At 37.8% G+C, this 26,158-nt stretch overlaps 1 protein-coding gene across 1 annotated transcript; it reads right to left on the bottom strand.

Annotated features, from left to right (window-relative positions):
- Nucleotides 1-496: 496 nt before the first annotated feature.
- LOC306880680 (galactose-3-O-sulfotransferase 3-like) lies at nt 497-25,812 on the bottom strand (the record flags this gene model as incomplete). Its single annotated transcript, XM_079434385.1, has 3 exons — nt 25,570-25,812; nt 6,203-6,300; nt 497-1,709 (listed from the first exon to the last, which is right to left on the bottom strand). Exons 2-3 carry the CDS (start codon nt 6,283-6,285, stop codon nt 497-499), a joined length of 1,296 nt encoding a protein of 431 aa, XP_079290511.1. The 5' UTR covers nt 6,286-6,300; nt 25,570-25,812.
- Nucleotides 25,813-26,158: the final 346 nt, after the last annotated feature.

The following is a 26,158-nucleotide window of genomic DNA, read 5'->3' as shown; positions in this document are numbered from 1 at the left end:
ACAGCTTAATAACCCTCTAGACAAGCTTGGACCAGCAATGACCAGAAGAGATACTTCAACTAGCTAGAAACCATGTAAAACCAGGTACCAACTTAAACTGATTTGGGATTTTCCAGCAGGGTAGTGATGGCATAAATACAAACAGTAAGTGATGGTATATATGCAGAGAGAGAGTCCTTGGGAGATTGAGACACATTCCAAATGTCAGGCATTTAGACTACAATATATATTTTCCTTCACCTTTTTACATTTCAATTTGAGAAACACAAAGATTTTTTCTAAATTTTAGAACAAGAGTTGTGAGTGTACGATTGGTTGTGCTCACATCCAAAACAAATGAGGTATAACCTCAAGCTTTCAAGTAATTTCAACATCTCATGTACACTTAGCTGCAAGAAATGGGGAATAAAAGAAAAGAAGTTTAACTATCCTTTCACACTGGTTATTGGGAAAGCCGTAGCGCTCCTTTGGTGCTCCGAGCCATAGTCTCTGAGGGTCACGGATTCAAACTCGGAGCTGGGGATTCTTTGTGTGCCCGTACATGTCCCACGGTTCGTAAAGTCTGCTGGGAGCTCCGTAATGTAAACCGCTTTCGATAACGTAGGGACTCTGAGCGTAGCAAAAGCCGTGTGTATTGCACTTCTGGCATTACCATCTTTAAACACTCGTCTCGTGGCGGAACATGGCCTTTTTGTGTCATGTTAACTGGTAAATCATACCCAACAATTTCCACTTTGGCACTTGGCTGCCAAGGCCGTAATTCCCTGTTTGTGATCTGTGCAGCAGAGCGAAGCGGTGGCAAATGCCCTCCGAAGCAGCTGCGGACAAGTCGGTTACGAGACTGACGCAACAGCTGGACTTCCCGCTCAACACACGCTAGTCCTAATGCTCTCAGCTGTCGCCACAATGAGGCATTGAAGTGATCATACAGTACCGAATCTATAGCATTCCAGGCTCTGATTTTGGCTATATTTTCACTGGAAAGGCTGCTCTTGGAGTCAGGTGTGCGCATGTTGAGACTGACATACAGAACGTCATCAAGATCCCAAGATAATAAGCGGCGGAGCAGCACCAAGGATTCGTCAAAGTATTCAGCGATCATGACCAACGAGAACACTTGCTCCATTTCTGCAGCGAAACGTTTCGCATATGCCGGCGCCTTTGAAGATGGCCAGTCTTTATCACCGCCTAGGTCAAAGGTCAGTGTATTTCTCGCATACATTGAATCATTCTCTTCTCGACGATAGTAGCTCCAAGGGTGGTCCAGGAAAGTCTCTAAAGAGCCATTTGGGACACGTTTAAAGCTAAGACAGTACTGATTGAAGTAGGTAAACAGAGACTCAAACATCGCTCCCGGTTCCCGCAGTATCGTGATGTACATTGTGTTGTTGGGCATGAGGCGTCGTAGCTCACCCCGGCTGAATCGTAAGTGATTGGTGATGATGTCAGGTGGCGTGGTGTGTGGGTGAACGAAGTGGGCACTGAATGGTCGAGGGTAGCAGAACTGGTGGTCACAGCTGGTAATGGGCAACGCCACAGTGAGGTTGTTGCGTTCAGCAAAGCGGAAGAGAATGTTCTGCACAGTGGAGCTGGCCGTTTTGTGCGTCTTAAGGAAGGCTACACTGGTGTGTTTAGCAGAAGGTCCACTGCTGCCCTGGGTTGAGGAGACCATGGAGGATGGACAGCCCAACCAGAATGCCTCCAGCGTCCTACAATCAGAGGGGAGAATTAATGCAGAAATCAAGACATGTTAAAAGAAAAATGGTAATGCAAAAACAAATATACCCTGCTGATAAAACTATCAGCAGGGTATATTTGCAAGCATTTTGAGAGGTGTTTTGACAATTCAAAGCCACCGTACATGCGAACGGCAAAATCCAGAATGGCGCCTGACATAATGATCCACTTCGTCTTGTAGCACAAAGCACTGTTAGGTTCTTGCACACTGAGTTTACAGAAATTAGTGGTCCTCTTCTTTTTAATATTTGGCTCCAGTATCGCTAGCAAAGCATCAAACTGAGCCGAAGACATCCTGAAATAAACTTTGAATCACTCAGGATAATCCCACAGCTCCTTGATAAAGGTGCAACTCTCCTTCCTCTCTACCAGAGCGATCCTCCCTATACACAGAATACGCAAGCTGCGTAGGGCCCCCGAAACACCAGGGGGCCCACTTGCTCTTAAAGATGTTTTTCTTTTAGTTTCGTTTTTGAATTTGGCCAGCGGTTATGAAAACATGAATGATCATTTCTTTTAATGCGGTGCGCTGTCACGCTCTCTATGTAAAAATCTGCCAAATCATGTAACGTGAAGGTCGTACAGTCTCTTGCTCTTACTAACAAACAAATACGAGTTGAAAGCGTACCGCGCCACGGAAGAGATACTGTTTCTCGAGCGCTTTCCGTGAGTGCGATTCGAGATGGAGTGAAACACGGACAAAAGCATTTCATCCACTCTTTCAACCCAACGAACCCCCCCCCCCTTCTTTTGCATAGAAAACTTTGCTTTCTCTTTCCTTAATCTCTCACTGTCTAGCTTGTACTGCTCTGAACAATGCCTGAAACTTTGTATTGCAAGCACTTCCTGCATTTATTTGCCTCTTTATGATGAATTGCTTATTGTATTCCTCGATTATAAGTCGCTTTGGATAAAAGCATCTGCTAAATGAATAAATGTAAATGTAATACGCATCGGACTCAGTGTGCAAGGTTTCTGTTTGTGATGAATATCAAAATTTCAGACTCAGGCCCCATCCACACGGAGACCTGTTCAGCTGTATATGCAAAAATTTTGTCCAGACTGATCAGGCGTTTTGGGAGCGTGAAACTGCTATTTTTTTAAACCGGGTCCCAGAGTGAATAAAGCTGAAAAATGACACCTTTGCGTTTGTGTATGGACAGCCAATCTGTATATTTTGTGAAACAATGATGTCTTCACCACATCTCGACCCTAGTCAGACACCGCTACATCACGTAACAGCAACAAAAACATGAACAAACACTGAATGATTGTCTTTTTATTAACTAACATTAACAGAGGTTAATAAATGTATTGTTCCATGTTCGTTTGCATAGACCCTTTTAGGGTCGACGTCACAATTATGTCATAGCGCTAGCTAGAGGCAAAACAGGGAAAACTGCAGGCGGCCAATTCAAACCAGCACAGATTTGGCTACATAAGGAGCTTAAAATATCATCTTGTTGTGATGTTGGGTGCCCGAATCGATGTAGTAGAGGCTCCAGTTTGAAATGTAAATGCATAACGTTACCTGCTGCTACTGCAAGACAAAAAAAATTACGACAGCTGTGGTTAAACGCGATAAAATGAGCAGACTGGACAGAAACGGTAGTCAAAATGCTCACGTTTGCAGCACTCAGAAAAGGTTAAATAAAGTATTGTCTTTTGTTGTTATAGGCGTGTCTAAAGATTTCTTGTGCATCTCAATACTATGTCGTGTATGAAATAATGTATGGGTGCATGTGTGTAAAACAACAAACTGACGATTTATATGCTTAATCATTTGTAATTGTATACATTGTTGTGATTAATTGTGACTGGAATAATAATGTAGCTGTAAAATTAGTTGCCTGCTGAAATTGAAATATATATATATATATATATATATATATATTTGTTCACATTTCTATATGTAACAGGTACAGAAAGTATTGTTCATGTGTATTTAGAATTACACAAAATGTTCAAATGTGTACCTGATATGCCTGTCTGTGTGTGTGCACCTGCCCCTTTAAATTTCTGACTGCAATGTTGAAACTAATTTCCTGTCTTTGCACCTCCTCTTCCCTTTCTGCATTGTCTCTGCATGGGAGAGGTGGGTTCCTAATGAGCTCTGATCAATCTAATTACATCTTTTTCTTTTGAATTACTTTTGTACTTAAATTTGTCATTTGGATCATATCTGTGACATTATTTTACCTGTATATTTGATTATTTTCATATTTCCATCAAGTTTGATCAGTTTTCTGTCCGATGTGAACTTGAAGCACGTGCTGATTACACTGCAATATACATTCATGTTACAGAAAGGGGAAAAGGGCGAATTCACACCGTATACATAATTTTATGTCTTATCAGGTATGCTGTTTTGTTACTAATGTTGTTAAAATAATTCCATTGTCTGAATGTCTCTTCCTCTGCCCTTTCTGCATTGTCTCTGCATGGGAGAGCTGTTCACATTTACATATTTCCTGTAGTCAAACATAAAACAGGTATAAATAGTGACTAAACACGACCCATTAATACTACGTTAACCAGGAATCACTCACTAAACTCCTTAAATCCTGAATTATAAATCGCAACATTGTCTGATAAAATCAACGTACATCTACAATAAAAAGCAACTATATGCAGTGGTTTTGGCTATATTACTGTTTTGTCTTATTCAGTGCACTGCCTGCATCTGAGTAACAAACTATGAACATTTTAACAGACGAATTACGCTTTAAAATTACGAATTAAATTTAAAAGTCCAAACAGTCAGTAAGCGACAGGTGCTTGGAAACGCTGATTTGTACTCATTTATTGACGAGTCTGCTGCGGTACAGCCAGCTGAAAGCGATGTTTCTCTGCCGCTCGCTGCACAGAACAGACGCCGAGAGAGTCAGACCTCGCACTCGCGGGCCAGTACTGGAGACATCTTCCAACTGAATGAAAGCTAAGGTTTTTTCAAAAAAGTCACTTGGCTTGTCAGTATGTACCTTTTATGAAAAAAACTAAAAGGGTCTGAAAGTTGCTAAATATAGTGCTAAAGTCGTGCTCGTATGTGTGTGTGAGACACGGGAACTTAAATCAGCGGGCGGTGGGTATTTATGGCGGTCGATGTGGATATCGTGTAGCATATATATATATATATATATATAGTGGCGGGAGGAGCAAACGACAGACACAGTGGGTGTGGCGTCAAGCCTCGGAGAGGTTTTTATTAAACAATAAAAAGGTAAAATAAAGTGTCCAAGGGGAAAAAAAGTGTCCAAATACACGGGAAATCTGGTGTCCTCGTTGTGCCGCGGGGCTTGTGCAGGAGGGTAGTGTTCGTCAGGGAAGGGTCCAGGGAAGGGGCGGAGTCCGGTGGCCACACGCCCTCCCCTCTCGGGGCCGGGAGCGAGTGGCGGCGGCGTCTCTTGCGCGGCTTCGTCCATCTCCTGGGTTCCCGGCGCTTCTGGGGGATTCGGCGGCCCGGCATCCTGGCCCGTCAGCCGCCTAACGGGTGCGGCAGTCCTCCTCGACGCACCCTTCCTGGACCCACGAGGACACCAGCGTGCATGCACGGGGAAGAGACCGGTCTCCCGAGGAGAGGCGCGCTCGGCGTTTAAACAGCGGCGGTGATGAGGCTCTATTCACATCAGGTGCGCCTCATCACACGCCGCCAGCCCTAGGTGTTCAGCGCCCCTCCTCTCTCACACACCCACTCCCGTCGGGAACCTGGTGAAGGGCGGCGAATACGGGACGGGGTGGTGATGGACAGGGGGGAGGAAGCCGACTCGTCACAATATATATACATATATATATATAGACACTGAGCGCCACATACTGGACTGGCATGTATACTACATTGTTTTGTGTCGGTTTCATGGATTCATGTGTATGTAGATATTTCTTGAGACGAGGGGGAAAAACAGATCGGATAGGGAAGGCTCTGGCTTCGTGTGGATGTAGCCTCAGTGTGCAATGACCTTTAGCTGGTTTGCGTTTTTCAGCTGGCAATTTCTGGCCTGGCACGCTGGTTTTAGAGGAATTTTTGGGATTTGGTCAAGATGGGAGACCAGTTGGCTAAGCAGCTAAACCAGCCAAGACCAATAAATTACATTAGTCTGGTTGAAGGTCATCTTTTCATCAAGGTAAAGTAAGAATCAAATTTAATAGACTAAAATCAAATGGTGGCAGAAAAGTGGAATGAGTAGTGATGCTCCGAAATTTTGGCAACCACAAATATTTGGCCAAACTAGTTTTGGAGGTCCAAAAATATGACCAAAACAATGTGTTTAATTGACACTTCTCCAAAGATGCATTTTAACCATGTCAGTGTCTTCATGCACACAGTATACAGTAGATAAGCTACATGAGCTACAGTTGCAATATGTAAAATTTGTTAGGCTGAAATATGTTTTGGTAAAAAACATTTGGTGCATCACTAGGAACGAGGTAGGGACAAATGGAGGGATCGTTCTTCAAAGGCTCTTACAAGTTCAAGTGACCCCCATATTGCAGAAGCAAGCTGACCGTACTGATTGCAATCAATACTAGGAATATCTTCTTCTGCGACATCTCCAGGTTCTTTCACTGCAAAAGAGAAGAATAGGACTTTACAAAGGTGTACATTACTCATACATTTAACATGTATTCAGAACACCAAGTATACCCTCTGCATGAAACAAAACAAATTCATGAGCATGAAAATGCACTGATCACGCAAACCATTAGTTTGGTTGACAATGTTTTCTTTTTCAAAGTTGGATCTCAAAATGCAAAGTGCCTTTTTTTAATGTTTTGGGTCATTCAAACACACACGTTCAGAGACGAAGACAACAAGCAAACCTAGAACAAGGACAGGTGTCATTCAGACAGTGTTTCCTGTCTAATGCTAACAAAGTCTTCCATACGAGTCCGGGCCACCTCTTCACTCAGCTTCTAATTACAGTTATCTCATCTCGCTTTCCCTTTCTCTCTCACCATATCGAATGGCACTTCTACACAACCTGCCTTTATTTTCCCTGATACTACTGTAGTTTAATTAGCATTACAAAAAGGGTAAGCCATTTCACTCCTGATGCCATTTAAAAAGAGCCAAGACAATTAAATGACATGACTTCCATTTTAATGTCGCAACAAGCACCACTGCAGAAATGCTAGTCCAAGATTAGCAATACAAACCACTAACAAATATCATGAAAAAAATGCTACCACCAGCTTCTGGTTTTATGATTTTATAGAAGCCTGGACTGTTTGCAGATTTTACAGCAGTGCAGCTGACACTGAAATGGTTGCTACACAAAAATCAATTGGATGGTAAAGCAGTATACAGTGAGCAAAAAAAGTAAATGCATTACAGTGACTGTAGTTGGTTCTATGACCAATACAAGGAAATTAGTTTTACTGAAGTATTCAAGTTTAAAATGCAGATGCAAATGAATACTGCAGGTCAGAGTTCAACACTGACTGGCTGTCTGGGCTGCTTTTTCCAATGGTAATATAAACCATCACCTACGGCATGAGTGCATGGTCCCTTAGAGGTCTGGTACTGGACCAATCAGTGTCATGTATCAGCACATGAAAAAGCTCATAGGAAAAGGCTCTAAAGACACAGCAAGTAATTAATAGTGAGGTTTGTTATGGCATAATTAATATTCCTCATACTTCAAATTAGTCATTTGTGCCAATCCTTTAAACCTGCTAAATTTTGGTGCTACGGGAACAAATGATACTTCAAGTCATGCAGCTTCAAAAGAGATGTGCTATTAAAACTTAAAATTACTTGAGTGCCTTGAAGCAGCTCTTATTTTGGCTAGTGAGTCTCACAGTTAGATGCAGCTCATTTCCCGCTCTTTAATTAAACTGCGTTTTTCTAATGATCCAGAAAGATCTGGAAGCACATGAGAGCTGCTCAGATTATGTACATGGAGGGACAGTTTGGTAAAGGTATTATGCATTTTCTGTGCAAGATTCAGAAAGACTAAATTAGAGGCAGAGGAAGACACGGATCACCCACACAACCATCCACCAACCTACACACACTCAAGTATGCAACACCACAGTGTGAGATAAAAGACATTTCATTATAAATGCCCAGATCTACAGTAGTTTCAGATTTGGTCATGAATTTTAAAAACATGTTATGTGCATTGACACCAGACTAGGGTAGGAACAATCACATTCCTGATAACATCAAAGAGAACTTAGATGCCAAACAAGCACAACCTCAACTCTAATGCATTCTTGTTTATTTCTACCCCAGTACCATTATAGCCCCTGTATTTGAGGACAACATCAATATCTAGAGCAGGGTTTCCAAACTAGAGGGCCTCAGTAAACTTCAAAAGGGGCCTGAAGATGACTTGATTTTGATTCATTAAAAATTTTATTCATTAAATTCATTAAAAAAGGCAAACCCATCACCCAACATCAGTGTCTCACTGATCGGAATGGAACACTTAAAAAATAAAGGTTCTTTACTGGCATTCCATGAAGAAACTTTGATATCCCTGGAACCTTTCCATTCCACCAAAGGTTTTTTAAAGTGGACAAAAATGTTCTTCAGATTATTAAAATGTTTTTCACAATTTAAGAACTGTTCACTGAAAATGTTCTTTGGAGAACCCAAATGGTGGTTCTATGGCTGCTAAATCCCTTTTTCTTTTTTTTGGAAAGTCTGTTTAAGAGAAGCAAATTCCTGCATCCAATGTTACAAAACTAGTGGAAGTTACAAAAAGAGTGGAAGCTGTACAAGAAGCAAAGAAAAGACTTTAAGCCATGAAATATTTTAAAAACATCATCTTCCTTGAAAGAAACATCTAATCCCATAAGTGCATTGGTCTCAAACTCAATTCCTGGAGGGCCACAGCTCTGCACAGTTTAGCTCTAACCCTAATCAAACAATCCTGATCCAGCAAATCAAGGTCTTCAGGATTACTAGAAACATCTAAACAGGTGTGATTTGCAGCTGGTTGAAGTCAAGTTCTGCAGAGCTGTGGCCCTCCAGGAAGTGCATTTGAGACCATTGCTTTACTGGTACAATAAGACCAGTAATACCGCAACAGATTCTCCATCATTCCCTGTCATTCAAGCCACACAAAGCCAGAGTCGAGGTGAAGGCAAGGAGATTAGAATCTGATCTGTGCTGTTTTGTTGGAATCAAACTGTGGCTTTTGGGGGAAAACACAGAGAGTCAAGCTGTGACCCTATAGTGCGGAGTGCTGCTATTGTGGAATTGTGGAAAGACGCTCTCTGGAGAAGGGGTCGAGTTACTGTGATATAGCCGAGCTTGTGTGACCAATCCAGCAGTGACGTGAGGAACGTCCAGCCAGGCATGCAACATTATAGATGTCTGGGACAGATGGTGGTCAAGAGGACACGGTGGGTCAGATATACAACTCTAAAAACAAATGTTTTGAAGTTATGAAGACTTCTAAATGAAATTATGCTCAATAATTATGTGTTAGAGGAATTTGTAGCATGAATGTAGTCAGGTAAGTTATAGCCCAGGTATGATTGGCTGATGTCATGCCAGCCGGTGAACCTATCCTACTCCTTTGTGATTGGTTAACATGGTTTAAATCCTATGAACCTATCAGCGTTGGCATTGAAAATACAAAAAAGGGAAGGGTTTGATTGCTCAGGATGAATCATCCTTGGTACTAGACCTTTGAGAAAGTACGTCATAATGAACAAGGGATGGGGTTGGTGCATTCTCCTGTTGTTGTGTTTTAGCAGTTAGGCCTTTTTCAGGTTAGTCTCCCAGTGTCAAAAAGGATATTGTCTTTTACAAGGAGAGGCTTTATTTGTTTGTCTTTATTTGGTCATCAGCATGGTGGTGGCAGTGGTCTTGTGCGGTGAGCGACCATGCATCTTGCTATGGTAAATCTCTCTCGGTATGTATGATGGGAGTTTATCGTGTAATATTGTAGATAATCTTCTTGTTTTATGTTCAGCAGGTGTAATTGCACATCCAGGGGTTTCCAGTAACTTGGTCGGAGACTAATGTACATCGGTGATGTGACCGCACTGCTGCTTTGTTTTTAGTGGGGGTTTTTTGGGGGGGGTGACTGTTTTAACTTAATAATTTAAAAAATTTACAATTTATTTGACAATTAAGTTCATTACTCAAAAAAAGTAACATTTCAGTGTAATTGAGTGGTGGCTCTGGAACCAATTAATCTTAACAATTCCAGTTCAAATTAACAGCTACCGTAGCACATGCTAAATGCAAGTTAACATGAATTTAATGAATGAGGATATTACTTGTCACTAGCATTTGCAGTCACTGTTGTCCTTTTATGTTTGTTGTTTTGGCCTGGTCCCCTCCCGAAGCTTTATTTGCTCCCCTCTTTGTACTTTTTTTTTTTTTTTACTTTTCAAATAAACCATTTTTCCTGAGTGTTACAAAAATCTGTGTGATGTTTGTGGAGTGTTGGGGCAGGAGACAGGAGTTCCTGATTGCCTATTAAAAGCTTCTTTTTTTTTTTTTCTGGCTTGCATTTGTAAATGTCCCTTCCTGACCCTAGACTAGAGAGGCACGTAACACATAGCAATTTAAAAATCTTTTAAAATTTTTATACGTTTATTTTATATAAAAAAAGCTCTTGCACAGTCATTGCTCAAATGATCAAAAGTAGTGTATACCATTATTTAGCCACATACAACTTAACCATGAGTGCTACTAACCACAAAAACGTCAACAAACTCATAAATGTCAAACATAAAAGCTACACTAACAGGGCTTTCCCTTTACTAAAAAAGCACATCAAATAACACTTATTTTCAATATTTATTCTCCTTATCCAGTACAATGCAAAGCACGCTTGGAACTAGAAATCCACTGGCCAATTTTCAGTTATCAAGACAATTTCATTAAGTTCTGCAACTTATTTTTTAATTTATGCAAGAATTTGTATGAAATTTACACACAATACCAAGTTGTAACATTATGTCAAAAGATCAAAATAATGTTTGTTACTTAAAAGGTTAAATTAAATCAATAAATTAGAAGATTTAACTTGTTACCATGCAGTAATTTAAGCTATGGTAAAAGGTCCCCTGAATTTTATTTTAGAGTGTAGGAATAGTGACATTTCTGTATATGGCTACTACGTTGACTCATCTCTTTCTACTGTAGTTGCTTTTCTTCATGTGATGATGTCTGGAGGGCAGAAGGAACTCGAGGAATCACAGCATCTTTGCTGCTAATCAGGTTGACCATAAAAACAAAGTGGGCAGAAAAGACCTATAACCATACTTCATGTTGACAGGAGCGAGGCTGTGAGGATAGAGGAGTACAATGCGTTCAATGGATTGAACATGTCAGTTGTTCAGCTGACGAAAGGCTTTTCCAAAAACGTTCAAGACTCCATAAACAGAAAGTTGTGAGTTGTGAAACCTGTATACAGTATATGTCATTGTAAAGACTGAGTCTACTCCTCACTGCCTCATTTTCATTTTTGAAATTAAGCAAGCATAATTTACCTTTAATTTATTTCGCCTCAAATCATCCCAGACTGGACTCCACAACTGCGCCACAACTTTCTCTCTTACAAAATACAGCTAAAAAGACAGATATCTTGAACTACATACATACATATTTATACTTTTTAATTGAGCTTGTATTTAACACAGAATATTCCTTTTTAAAAATCTGGGATTCTAGGACAATGTTTGCCAGTTCAATCCCAAATACAGGGTCAAGTCCTGAGAGACACCCGACTTAACATTCTCACAAGCTTACAGTAACAGGAATGTATAGAGTTGAACAGAAGGCAAGTGTATTTCTCACTTTTTATTGCACCATGCTAAAAAGGGCTGCAAACAGAGAGAGCTGCTACTGTCATGAGTCTTTACACTCGCTTAAACAGTTTACATTCACCTGTCTGGGTGGACCTACTGTTACTATCTGTTTGTTCTAACTGCAATTTGCAGCATGTGGAGAATGTAAATGTGATACATTTTTTGCGGCATGTGATTAGTATGCAGGATTCTTTATTACGTTGATTTAACTGCTGGTATTTGGCATATAAAACATCTAATAGCAACAGTAGTGACTGGACTTGGATATAGAAGTTTAGAGGGGTAATATGATGCGATTTCATGTTTTAATTTGTCTTTGGAGCTGTTTGTGCATATATAAGATCTGTAAAGTTGCAGAGATTGAAGTCTCAAACCCAAAGAGAGATTCTTTATAAAAGTTAAGACTCTGCCATTCCTTCCTAAAACAGCTCATTCAAACACGCCTCCACATGTCTACATCACGGTGTGGGAAGATTTGCATAACACCGCCCAAACGTATACACAAAGAAAGAAGGTGTAACTTTTATTCTCGCTGTAGTATTGTTGTTGCCGCCGCCAAGTCGTGGAGATGCTGTGTGTTTCGTTGTGAAAGCGGAAGTACTTTGTTTGGCCTTCCAAATGAGTACACAACTAGAAATCAGTGGTTAAGTTGTATTTACAACACTGTTCCAGAGCAGTACAACACAGATATTCGAGTGTGTGCAGCGCATTTCCTGAACCTGTGAGAGAGTAGCCTACAATGTGAACACTATAAAGTGGGGCAATTCCAACATCGCAAGGACAGTCTTCTGACTCACAGCCTGCAAGTGTTTCGATATTTAAAGAATTTGCTACTGACTATTCAAACGTGAGTTTTGAGCAGTGTAGAGTAGTGCTTGTTTGGCGTTTCTATGATAACAAATGCAGACATGGTGTTATGTTTCGGCGGTGCAGCGCAACGTAAAAAGACAGTACAAGTCATTATAATCAGTAATTATGTCCTCACTGAATGCAACAAATGCCTCGTTTGCACCGGGACACAGCATCACAATATGGTAAGGGGTGCAACATATCCGTCACACACTTGAGGTATTCGGCCAATCACAACGCACTGGATAGCTGGCCAATCAGAGCACACCTCGCTTATCAGAACGATGAGCTTTGTAAAAATTGGCGCGTTTCAGAAAGGCGAAGCATAGAGGAGCAACAAAAATGTACAGTATGTGGAAAAATAATGTGTTTTTTTGAACCTCGAACCATGTAAACATTGCATTACACCAAATACACAAAATAATGTTCTTTTTAGCAACATCATATGACATATTTAAATGCAAATTTGTTTAAATATGTAAAACAGAATGTTACTAACATTTTAGGTTCTAGCAACTTTAGCTGCCGATGTTGTTTTCTTTTAATCAAACTTTTACATACTAGTCATTGGCCAGCGACTCGTACAGGTTTCAAAGACATGAAGGTGAGTAAATGACGACTGAATTTTCCTTTTTTGGTGAATTATCCCTTTTAAAACGCACAAATTCTGTTGCTGTTATTGATTATTCAAATCATCTAAAGGTCCTGAAATGGAGTTTGAACGCCGTTTGTTGATTCAACTGATGCTAAACCCATTCGGTCCATAGAGCTTAAAGATTATTAAACCCAAAACATTCTTTTAACGGACACCCTGTTGAGATGTATTATCCACAAACACATTAAAAAAGACTTGGTTCATGTAGGTTTATTTTTGTTATTTAAAGGTGTGATTTAATCAGTTAAAAGGAACATTACACTTCTCTAAAAGTGTCCCCATTTAAGTCTTGGACAGAATTCAACAAGAAATAACTGAAGAACGTCTGAGAATGGAGACAGAAGCCACTAATCAAACTAACCATGCAGCTCTGAACTCAGATATTACATTTGAGTTTTTCTTCCTATATCACCCCACAAAGCACTTCTAGAGTACTTTACTGTAATCACAGTTCAGTAAAGCATGAAACATCCTTTCTCTCCTTTTCTCTCTGTCTGCACATCTGATGAGGCAGTTTTGTCTAAATCCCGAATAAAATCAATCTGGGAAATGAAGCTTGAAAATGAGCATCAGCAAACCCCCAACCGTCCACATCCACATCCATCCCCACACACGCAACCTAGAAGTTAATGATTTTTTTTTATGAACTCCATTTAGATATGCACAGATATTTGACTTGCAGAGTCTTTTTCTGACTCTATATATTTCATGGAAAAGCTCCTGTCAAAAACAAAAACCTCTGTATTCCTTCTGAATATCAGTGTATGGGTTTAATCAAACTCAAATTGATTTGGGGATGTATAAACCATGTGGGAATATCATTTTTGAATTAAGTATTTCAAAAATAAATAATTTTCATATGAAAGTAGAGCAACTCTTTTATAACAAATGATGTCTGACATCAGTGCAAAGAATTAATATTATAAAACAGCTCCCACCCTGAATGTATGAGCCACAGTTGAAGCACATATGATCAATGTTTGCAATAATGCTAGGCCATTTTAAGCCACAACAGCCCACCTCACTCCATATCCCTCTCATGTGGAAATATCATTTTTGCTTGGATGACTGGCTTGTTTTTGTTCATTTATCCTACGCACCTATGCAAATAATATAAAAGAACTGCTGCCAATCAATCAAGTCACAGTAAAGACATTTATAATGTTACAAAAGATTCAATCTACTGACTATTGAACTTAACTTTCATAAAGAGTAAATATTGCATTATTACATATAACTTAACATATAAAATTAAGTACAATCTACTTACCAAAGTTAAGTAAATTTAACAAAGAAAATAAGGAACTTTATAGCTTGGCCAGCAAGTTTGAGTAATTTTAGTCAAAGCTTACTTTGCAATATTTTGACTTGACTTAACATAACACACAATTAAAATCATGCTTTTAAAGATTTACTTAGAAAGTAAATAACACAATAGATACCATAAGCATCTACGTAATGCGGCATGCATTCTTCAATACTTGGTACACAATGACGGTAACATTCTGTGGTTTATTTGAGTATGAATGCGTCATTGAGTAGAAAAATACATCAACCTTATTACTGTAATTATTTATGCCCAAGTGCATGATGGGAACACCAGTATCAGAGAAGTTGAGTAGGTTTTACTTACTTTTATAGGCCTAATGTTTATATTTATGCTCCAACTTCTACAAGCTTGAACTGTGTACGAATATAGAATTTACTGTTTTTTTATTGTCTGAAATAACATTTTCATGTAGAAATTACAATTGTTTTTCTGTTGTATTTAATACACCACAGAATTATTTTTATCAGTGTATGGACTCCTGATAGTAAAAGTAAAATAAGGCATTATAAACCTACACTGCCGCTCAAAAGTTTGGGATCAGTAAGATTTTTTATGTTTTTAAAGACGTTTCTTCTGCTCATCAAGGCTGTATCTATTTGATCAAAAATACAGGGGAAAAAAACATTGTGAAATATTATTGCAATTTAAAAACAGTTTTCTATTTTCATATAATTTAAAACATCATTTATTCCTGTGATGCGCAGCTGTATTTTCAGCATTACTCCAGTCTTCAGTGTCACATGATCTTCAGAAATCATAATATGCTGATTTATAATCAATGTTGGAAACCGTTGTGCTGCTTCATTTTTTTTTTTTTTTTTTTTTTTTTTTTTTGAGACCTGTGATTTTTTTTTAGGATTCTCTGATTAATAAAAATTTAAAAAGAACAGTATTTATTAAAAAAAAAAAACAATATACAATGCTATTCAAAAGTTTGGGGTCAGTACATATTTTCTTTCTTTCTTTGTTAAAGAAATTAATACTTTTATTCAGGAGGGATGTGTAAAATGAATAAAAAGTCATAGTAAAGACTTATATTGTTAGCAAAGATTTCTATTTTGAACAAATGCTGCTCTTTTTAACTTTGCATTCATCAAACAATCAAAGAAAAAAATTCACATGTTCCAAAAAATAATATGAAGCAGCACAACACTGATAATAAATCAGCATATTATTATGATTTCTGAAGATCATGTGACACTGAAGACTGGAGCAATGATGCTGAAAATACAGCTTTAATCACAGGAATAAATTACAGTTTAAAGTATATTAATACAGGAAACCAATATTCACAATACAGTTTTTTCTGTATTTTTTATTTGAATAAATATATTATATAAATCATATCTAATTATATATTAAGTATATCAGCTTAACTACCAAAAACTTGTTGGAGAATCGAGATACAAAACAAGCATGCATTAGAATCAGATCCACGAACAGACTTCAGGTGTGTCTGAGATGACTATTGTTACACTCACAACTGGCTGCTTAAAACCCATCTTTAAGGATTACCTTAAACACAGAACACAAAGAAACAATGGGTTTGGTTACTTGTTTAAGGAGCATCTACAGCTGCTCTGTCCGTCTCCTCTTCACATCGCGTGTTTGTGCTCTTTCCTATGAAATCTCAGCACATCCTCACAGCTTGTGGCCAATCATGTCATGATGTCCCACGAAGCGTCCGCCGTCCCATCATCCACCCCAACCCTGAGCTCCAGAGAACACCCCCGAGAGATGAGCAGATTAGACACACAGACGTCTCTTTACTCCTCCACACTAATTCCTGCTCTAAGCTAGACGCTTACTCGTGTTCTTGGATTTCTGTTTAAAAGCGACCATTTACAGCTGCGCAGCATTCACCGCTTGACCTTTTGATTTTAAATAACACGTTTGTCAGCTAATCTTCTGTGTTAGTTTATAGTTGCAAAAGACAAGAACAAATAGCATACTATACTTTATAGCATAAATCTACTAATTTATGCAGATAGACAATGCAGCCAACTCCATCTCTGCAGATTTAACATGGATTTGTGAATGCAAAATTCGCTATGTTCACTTTATTTACAATTTACATAATTTCCTACCTTAGGAGTTTACAGCATTTCACCAATATTTAAATATTTTTAAATATTTAAATTTATTAAATATTCAAGGGTTTGAACGTCTGAATGAGAAGAAATTAAAAATAAATATTAGCACTGTAACAAAATGTTTACAATAATAAATTCATTTTACAACAATACATTTCATTATTATTAGTAAAAACAATATTGTTTATTTTCTTCAATTGTTTATATAATGTTATATTACATTTTTATTAGTTAAAACATAACTAGTAATTTATCATTTCATTTTTAATATATTTTATTATTTTTTATTAATTATTAATTTTATCGTTATTATAACAATGTCATTTTAACAATGATTTAATACATTAATAATAATAAATATGATTTATTATGTGTATTAATAAATTAAATTTGAAATACAAATTAGTATTGTAACTTGTAGCTAACAATTATCATAATTATGAAATGTTCATTTTTTATTTTATAGTACAACTGTAATTATAAACAGTAATATATTTGTCTTAATTTTTATAATTAGATTATTAGAATTAGATTATAATTAAAACATTTACACTGATTAAGAACCCAATCAAATTGTAAAATAATACGTTTGAGTCCACTTTAAAGTCCAGCTACAAAGTCCAAATAAAACACTTAACAGTAAGATTATATATTAAAAAATATATTTTATCTGTATACTTTAATGTCATGGAACCAGTAACTGGCATTAGAGAACCATAAACATGAGAATATGTCTTTCTTTCAGCATTTCACCAATATAAAATATATTATATATAAAAAAAAATTATATATCTCCTTCAGATTGCACTCTTGAACTCTAGAAAAGTTTCAAAGAGGTGCGCCTTTCCAAATCAATTTCCAGCATCCGCTACAGGATTTAATGCGTCCTGCGCGGCAAGAGCATCCCGACAGGTCATGGGTTCAAATCCCCTGGCGCTCGTCTAACTAAATCCCCACAGACCAAAACATCCCGAGAGGCGGACAGATCCCCTCCTCCATCTCCAGACGAGCCAAGCGCGAGATTGAGTTATTGTGCGAGATGTAACAATCAGCACAAGTCTGTTCGGCCCTCACTAGCGCCGGTCGTGTTTATGGACTCGAGCAGATGGCACAACCTCTAGTGTAACGCTGAGGGGAGATAAATGAAAGCGATCAGGAGGTGTGTGTGTGTGTGTGTGTGTGAGTGAGAGGAACAATGAGTGAAAGATGGCAACATTACGTCCAGAAACATGCACATGAGTGCAGTCGGTGCTGCTTGACAACGCATTATAAGCTCACAGTCGTGCATTATTTCAGAAAAACTCAGGGCTCGAGGGGGCAACAGAGCTTCCTTCAAATGTCAAATGAGTGTTTGCATTCACAAATAGGTCTTGTTTAGGTTAAAAGGAACTAAAAGGAAAGTAGTATTGTTTCGATAAAGTGCACATGTTTACTCAAGGGTTTCATAAACAGAGGTTTGTAAGCTGCTGAAGATCTAATTAAGGATATTGAGTGATATAGCGTTTGAGTGAAGCGCAGCACACGTGATCGAGCAGCTCGTGATTCAGTGTTTTCAGCATCTCGCGAGGTTAATACGCATTTGCGAACACAACGTAATTTTTATTACATCTTTGCATAATTAGCAACATTTCTGTGAACAGACGTTTAAAGCATTTCACCAGTAGTCCGCCAGAATAAAAGCTTGAGGTTAAAAGGCTAAAAGCTCAAGGGGTTGCACATTTAAAAGTGAAGAATTCAAAACATAAATATTAGTATTGTATATTTTAACAAAATAATTATAATATATTTTTTATAGTACAATTGTAACTTTAAAACAGTAATGCATTTTTCGTAACTTTTATAATTACAGTTAAAATTGTTATTATTAATCATCATGATTATTATTATTATTATTATTATTACATTTGATTTATTGAATTTGGGTTCCTAAAACAATAATAATAATAATAATTAAAAATTGATTGTATTCATCTATTTATTTATTGTGTATTATTATTATTATTATTATTATTATTAACACTGGTGTTTTAGGAACCCAACCAAATTAAATAGTTGTAGTAGTACTACTACTAATAATAATAATAGTTATTGTTATTACTATTGCTATTGTTATTATTCCACTTGATTGGGTTCCTAAAACACCAGAATCTATTGTGGACTTCACAACTATCCCAACTGAAAGAGGATTGAGTCCACTTTTAAATCCAGCTACTAAGTCAAAATAAAAAGCACTTACCAAAAAAAAAAAGAAAAAAAAGATGAATGTTTATAGCACATCATGTGACCATTAACTGACATTAGAGAACCCTGAACAAATGTTTATTGAATTAAATTATTGAAATATTAAACATAACACAATATCAGGAGGATTGCAAGTAAATATTTTATGTCTAAGGGGTTCGGCTGACAAAATCGTTGGGGAACCCCTAGTTTACACTGATACTAACATTCAAGTCAGTTCACATTTCTGTATGCAGCATGCAGAACACAAAGAGGAAAAAGCAGCACTGGCGGCAGCATCAGTGATGAAAGAGGTGTCTGCAGGGTTTAACGCTAGCCGTCACCGATATCCACTTACACTCCTGCTGTCTGAGCAGCCAGAGACCCGCGGGGGGCTCTGTGTCTGCACCCGTGCGTTTATGGGGTTATGGGATCTGTTGCTGTGAAGGAGCATCTGTAACAGACTGATAGTCAAGACGCTTTCTAAAGAGCATTTAATTAATCCTTCGGCGGCCATCCGCCGATAATCTGAGGATAAAATAAAAAAAATTAATGTTTGCAATGACGTACTACCAGGGCCATAGCCAGGATTTTTCAAATACCGAGGTCATTTTTTCTAACCCCCCCCCACACACACACCGGTGCGGTGGCTTCACTTTTATGACGTCATGAGCTATCCAGTTCTCTATTATAGATCAGTGGATTCTAATGACAAATGAAACTTAGCGCTTGACAGTGCTGAACAGTCTGCCACTGACACACACAGGCTCACCTTCTCTCCTACTCTTTCCCTGCCCTTCTGTTGTTGGCTTTTTAAAACTTAATTTAGTTTGATGCAAGTTCCTCTTCATGTCTGCATTTCGCTCAAGACCACACTACGATCGATGTACTAGCTTACGTGAAAAAACATACGGCTTTCCCGCCTCTCTGAATCTGTAGCCTAGGTAACGTGACGTCAAGTGCCGCTGCCTGCAAAGACAGATAGAGGCGGAGATTTCACCTGAGAGATTAGACGGAGAATGTGAATTTAATTGGGAGAAAATACAGACGACATATATGGATTCGGACACGGACCGGGTTCTGTGTTTGGCATTGATCATCACTGCTGGATTGACTAATTTGAAATTTCGGGAAAAAATACCGAGGACATGACCTCGGTGTCCTCAATGGTAGATACGGCACTGCGTACTACACACTAGTTTTGCACAGCATTCAACTGTTTTATATGCAACTAATTGAAGCAAAAATGTAAAAAATCTGCAGTACACAACTGAACAGCACACAATGCAAATTGCTCAACCTTTTAACCTTTCAGTGTTAAAAATGACTTTAAAACTAGATGTGCAAATTTGATCTGACTCTTATGTAGTGAGACCACCAGAAATGACACACAATTGGATTTTTAAATAATAAATATTTTAAAATATTGATATTAAATATAGTAAAATAAATTATGTATTTTTAGAATTAAAAAAATAAAATAAATCAAGAACATTTTTCTGGGATAATAATCATTTTAAAAAATGAATTATTAATGACTGAATATATTTTTACACAGTTGGATTTAATAATAATAATTACTTAAATATTTAAGAAATATAATTTAAGATTTTAAAAATAAAATTTGTAAAATTTCTGAGATAAAGCTGACTTCTGAGAAATCCAATGCATAACAGCCGAAAAAAGCCTTGGCTGAAAACAAAGAATATGTTTTACACCTAATTGGATTTAATAATAATAAAAATAAAATTTTAAAAATATAATAATAATGAAAAGAAATTTAATTTCTGAGATAAATCCAACTCCCAATAAATTAAAAACATAGTAAAGTCATGTAAGAAATCTTATGCATGGCAGCCGGAAAAAGCCCAGGCTGGAAACCAGCTGCATTGTCCTGTCACTAAAACCAACAGCTCAGCCTCCGATGTTTTCATACGAGCACATATGAAGTTTCTGAGAAAACAAGGAGTGACTGTACAGATTCCCTTCTCCATTCACAGAGATGGCAGGATGAAAAACGCTGCTTTGAAACACAATATCACCGAGACCACAACAGCGGCTAATTTCAGTGCGCTGTAGCACTGAGGTCAAAGTGGAGCCGTTTGATACGACTACTGAAGTTTGCCAATGGCAGAAGAGGGAAATATTAAACCATCTAAAGACTGATGCCAGTTTACTTTAATCGGTCTATCAAAACAAGTTTGTCTGTGCTTCACCAAAGAACCAGAAAGTGTTGAAAAGTTTCATGGGAAAGCTATTGGCTATCTGTAAGTAACTCATTAATGGTGTTTGCTATAGCATGTGCATGCGTTAGCTGAGCTAAATGTCCAGCAGTACTGGAATCCATTTGAGTTGCTGCTAATGTGAGGTGTTTTAAAATTAATCACTTCTAACAGACTGATATTTACACTGCATGTTGACAGTGACTAACAAACAATAACAGTTAGGCACATTGACATGCATTTTCCAGAGTAAAGCATTACTGATAGATATACTGCACTACTGTTCAGTAGGGGGGACGGTAAGATTTTTAAATGTTTTTGAAAGAAGTCTCATGCTCATAAAGGCTGCATTTATTTGATCAAAAATGCAGTATAAATATGAAATATTATTACAATTTTAAATAACTGTTTTCTATGTAAATATATAATAAAACGTAATTTATTCCTGTGATGAAAGCTGTATTTTCAGCATCATTACTCAATTACATCATTATTCATTAATCATTCTTATATTCTGATTTGCTGCTCAAGAAACATTTCTGTTTATTATCAGTGTTCAAAACAGTTGTGCTGCTTCATATTTTTGTTCATTTATTCAGGATTCTTTGATTAATATAAAAGTTCAAAAGAACAACTTGTAATATAGTAATATTTTATAACATTTTAAATGTCTTTACTGTCTCTTTTGATCAATGCCATGAGTCTTTGCTGAATAAGCATTTTATAAAAGTATTAATTTCTTAAAAAAAAAAAAAAATTTAAAGAAAAAAATATTGGAAAAAAAAAGCCTTCAGCAACACTATAAATGCCTTTAATGTCACTTTTGATCAATTTGATGCCATATAAAAAAAATATTGGCGTATAAAAAAAAAAAAAAAATTACCCAAAACTTTTGAACAATACTGTAGTATGGAAGCCTGTTTTCACCACTGAATAAACAGAAACAAGGGTAACTGAAACTCTCGCAATTCTGACCTTTTTCTCAAAATTGCAAAATATAATCAAACATAAGAAAATAGCATTTTTTCCCCTCAGAATTAGACTTTATAACTCATAATTGTAAGTTTATATCTCAGAGTTCTTAGAATTCTCTTTTCTTTCCCATACTGTGTCTTGGGGAAAAAAACACCACGTTTATTGTCCGATTTATAATTCATATCTTTCCCCTTCAGTTTGAACAACAAACACATGATTGATTTGCACTGAGAACACAAGTTACGCCTCTAGGAGGATAAGATTCCTGTCCCTGATGAAGCAAAACGGACATTAAAAGTCAAGTGGAAGAAAAAGAGGACGAGAGCAAGGCACAGAAGAAAAGACACACAAGAAAAGCAGCGAGCATCCTCAGAGGAAAATTAACGCAAGGGTCACGGAAAAGGTTGAGACCAGGGAAACCAAAGGGGATGCAGAGAAAACATGCCGAGTTTAATGAGTGCAATAAATTAGTCCCACAAACACACACACAAGCAGGCAGAAAGATGCATGCAAGCAAAAACACACTTTCTGTGTGATCTTTCTGTGTGCTTTCACTTTTCTGTGGAGCAGCGGAGAAGCCACCGGTAAATATTTAATCACAGGCGATCTAATCAGATTCCCACTTTAAATGCAAACACATTCCAGCACAGTAGAAACACAAGAGCAGACGAACAACCAGATGCACCGTAGACGTCTCGCATCTCACCTTACCTTCTCAAGTGCTCAGAATACATGCAGGAATAATCAGGGGCTACGCAGCCTTCACATCACATTGATTGGTGTCATTGCAATTGATAATTATTATTATTGTCCTAATGTTTAACAACTCAAAGATCACAATCTATCCTGTAAATGTCATTTTAGAGAGTCGCTGTACTTTGCCCCGTCAGATTAGATTATGCACCAAGTGAAGGGTCTATTAATAATGTAAGAGAATCATGTAATTGATCTCAGCTGAACACACATTCTCCTATTGACTTTCAGGGAGAGTGGCGATCAGACTCTCACAAACAAAGCTGCATCAAGATATATTACTGTAGTAATGCGATATTAAAGCACCAAGATTGTAATTACGTTTGGTCTAAGTTGTTTATAAAGTGGCTCCAACTGGTCAAAACAAATTGAAAGCTGCACAATTTCATTCACCAACCAAAATGAAGAGCGTTTATAACCAGAGTTTTGTCCATCCAAGATGTAGATGAATTTTATTATTCATGGGAACAATTTCGAGAAATGCAGCATTGCATCACTTGCTCAGCAACGGATGCTCTGCAGTGAATGGGTGCCGTCAGAATGAGAGTCCAAACAGCTGATAAAAACATCAGAATAATCCAAAATTCAATTCAGTTTGTTTATTTGTATAGCGCTTTTCACAATACCAATCATAGCAAATTTTATATTTAGGAGTAGGTTATTATTGGTGACTACGGCAGAAATGTACAGTAAGAATCATGCAGTTAGTTACAAATGACATGTAATCAAACAGACGGTGAACACTATTAACTGCAATGATTAGTATATGTTGCGATTAGAATTAAACATTGCAACCAAGCGAAATTTGGTAGTTTTATATGTTGTTCCAGGGTTAGCATAATCTGAGGTCACAAGTAATCCATCAATTAACATCTTGTGAAGAGAAAAGCTGTGTGTTTGTTTTAACTTTAAACCGTTGTTTCTGGTCAAAATAGGAGTCCATGATCCATAATAGCTCTTCCTCCAAGTCCATCCCTTGTTGTCCTTTCACATCAAAATCCACCCACAAATGTGTTTAGAGCTGTTTGGCTTGTAAACGGTGCTTGATGTGTGCATATTTCTCTCCTGATTCAGATGAGATTACTTTTTTCACTGTAGAACACAATTTTATGGATTATAGACCTGCATTTTGTCCGGAAGCAATGGTTTTAAGCTAAAAACATGTTAATTACAAATTTGTTTCTTACAAACATGCAGCTTCTAGATATTAACTGATGGACTGGAGTGGTGTGGATTATTGTGATGTTTTTATCAGCTGTTTGGACTCTCATTCTGACGGCACCCATTCACTGCTGAGCATCCATTGCTGAGCAAGTGACGTAATGCTACATTTCTGCAAATCTAATGAAGATAAAAAAAAAATGGGTGAACTATTCTTTTAATAATCAGATACTCACTGCTTCTAAAAACTGTTTCATGTTCAGATTGGTGTTCATGTAACATGCCTGAGCACGAGGCAGATGAGCTGGTAACCTAAGGCTGATGATGCATGGGGCAACATTTGAGCAATTTTTCCTGAAAACTTTTTTTGATGAATATTGCTTGGGCACATTCCCATTGAGAATGGGTAACACGTTTCTATCTGCATACTTTAGATTGGGCGTGTCTCACCTGGTTGCTCGATGACAGCAACATTGCCCAAAGTTGCCACGTATATCATCAGCCCAGTCTGCTAAAAGACGCTGGGATTACGATCCAGCTCAAGCAAGACCTCTGGAGAGTAGGTTAGTCTAGTGCAGTCTCACTGTCCGCAGTGTATTAATTAAAAAAGGGGAAAGGGAAGTGGTGTGTGGCCAAGTTTGGTGACCCATACTCAGAATTTGTGCTCTGCATGTAACCCATCCAAATGTACACACAGTAGTGAACATACACCTGGAGCAGTGGGCAGCCATTTATGGTGCGGCATTACTGGATGCAAATCATAAGTTAAATTATGGATGCAAATCATAAGTTAAACATCATCTCTTGCTTTACTGATAAGATTCTTAGAAACTCTTTTCCTCTTTTATAATTTTTAATTTTTTTAAAGCCATGTTTTTTCATCAATATTATATCTGCAATTAAGTTTCAAATTCCAGTTCCTCAACTTCCAGTCAGATTTTATATTCTGTATTTCCTACATTTGTTCCACCAGATGATGTTGGGCCTTTAAATCAAGCGATTATCTGCTGTGCTAAAAAATGATTAATCATTTTATGAAGGGGAAAATAAGGAACAGCAGGACAAACAGAAAAAGATAAGCACGACGAAGCAGATCAGATCAGCTCATGCCACACAAGCCTGGTGTGCTAAAGACTGCCGTGACTATTCAAAGCCATTTTTAATGGCAAATTACACAGTGACAACGGTTTTGTTTGACAATCAGTTTTGTGCTAATGTTAAATGGAAAAAGAAAGCTGATAAAAGCATTCGAGGATGCAACAGCTTTCCATTTTTCATTTTCAACAAAACTGAACTCTTGCAAACCATTATACCAAATAAGCTTTGAATCATAATAGCAGCTTTAAATACTTAAAAACTTTTTGAACAAAAAAAAAAACAAGCTTTCACGCCACACTTAACAAGCCTTTTCAATATATTTAAATGCTAAACTAACATTTTAAAGCGTAAAACTGGAATAAACATCATTCTTCAAATTAACTAGCTGATGTCAGATGTAGATCCTGAATGAAACCGGTTAGTCTGACACTTAAAACCTGAACTATAGCATGCACATCAATTAAATCAAGCTCCATAAATCAGCTGGTCATCACTGTAGATCAGAAAGGTGCATGAGGGGATGCCGATGCGACGCGCTTGCTTTATGCTGCAAACGCACCAGGCATGAGAACCGAGCAATGTAAATAATAATATTATCCCGTGTATTAATATTAGGATGTGATAGGAGACAGGTGTGCTGTCAAGCCAGGCCACTGACGGTGATAAAGCAATACGGTAGCCGGTAGTTTTCTCACCCACCTTTGTCATCTCACGCTCCGAGACTGATGTACTGATGGATGGATGGATGGATGGATGTAACGTTAGTTTTCGATCCGCGCAGTCAAACAACGATCCGAGCCGCTTCAGATTCGCTCCTCCGCGGTTATTTGCGCTCAGAATCAGCGGACGCGAGACGCTTCGGTGCTCGGTAGGTCATCTCAGCGTTGATAAATACCGGCGCGTCGATTGCCGCTGTCTTGTCATCAGCGTTTTCACGCGACTGGCTGCACCGCCTCTCTCCAAGTCGTGCGCGTGCGTCTTGAATCAAAAGGCGGAGAGCCAACCAGGCTCTGCAATTAACTTTTGGCAGGTGGTGAGTTGAGAAAATAAATCCGATTTTTACCCGTCACGAAGATATATCTCGTCAAATATATCTCGCAATTTATCTCAATGACAAAATAATTATTTTTCCCTTGCATATTTCGGGTTGTTTGTGACCCTGGACCACACAACCAGTCACAATATTTAGGACAATAATTGGCCGAGAGACAACTATTTGAATATCTGGCATCTAAGGGTGCAAAAAATCTAAATATTGAGAAAATCGCTTTTAAAGTTGCCCAAGTTA

Source organism: Barbus barbus (assembly GCF_936440315.1).
Source record: "Barbus barbus genome assembly, chromosome: 1".
NCBI classification, from domain to species: domain Eukaryota; kingdom Metazoa; phylum Chordata; class Actinopteri; order Cypriniformes; family Cyprinidae; genus Barbus; species Barbus barbus.
This window is presented reverse-complemented; position numbering and strand designations above follow the sequence as displayed.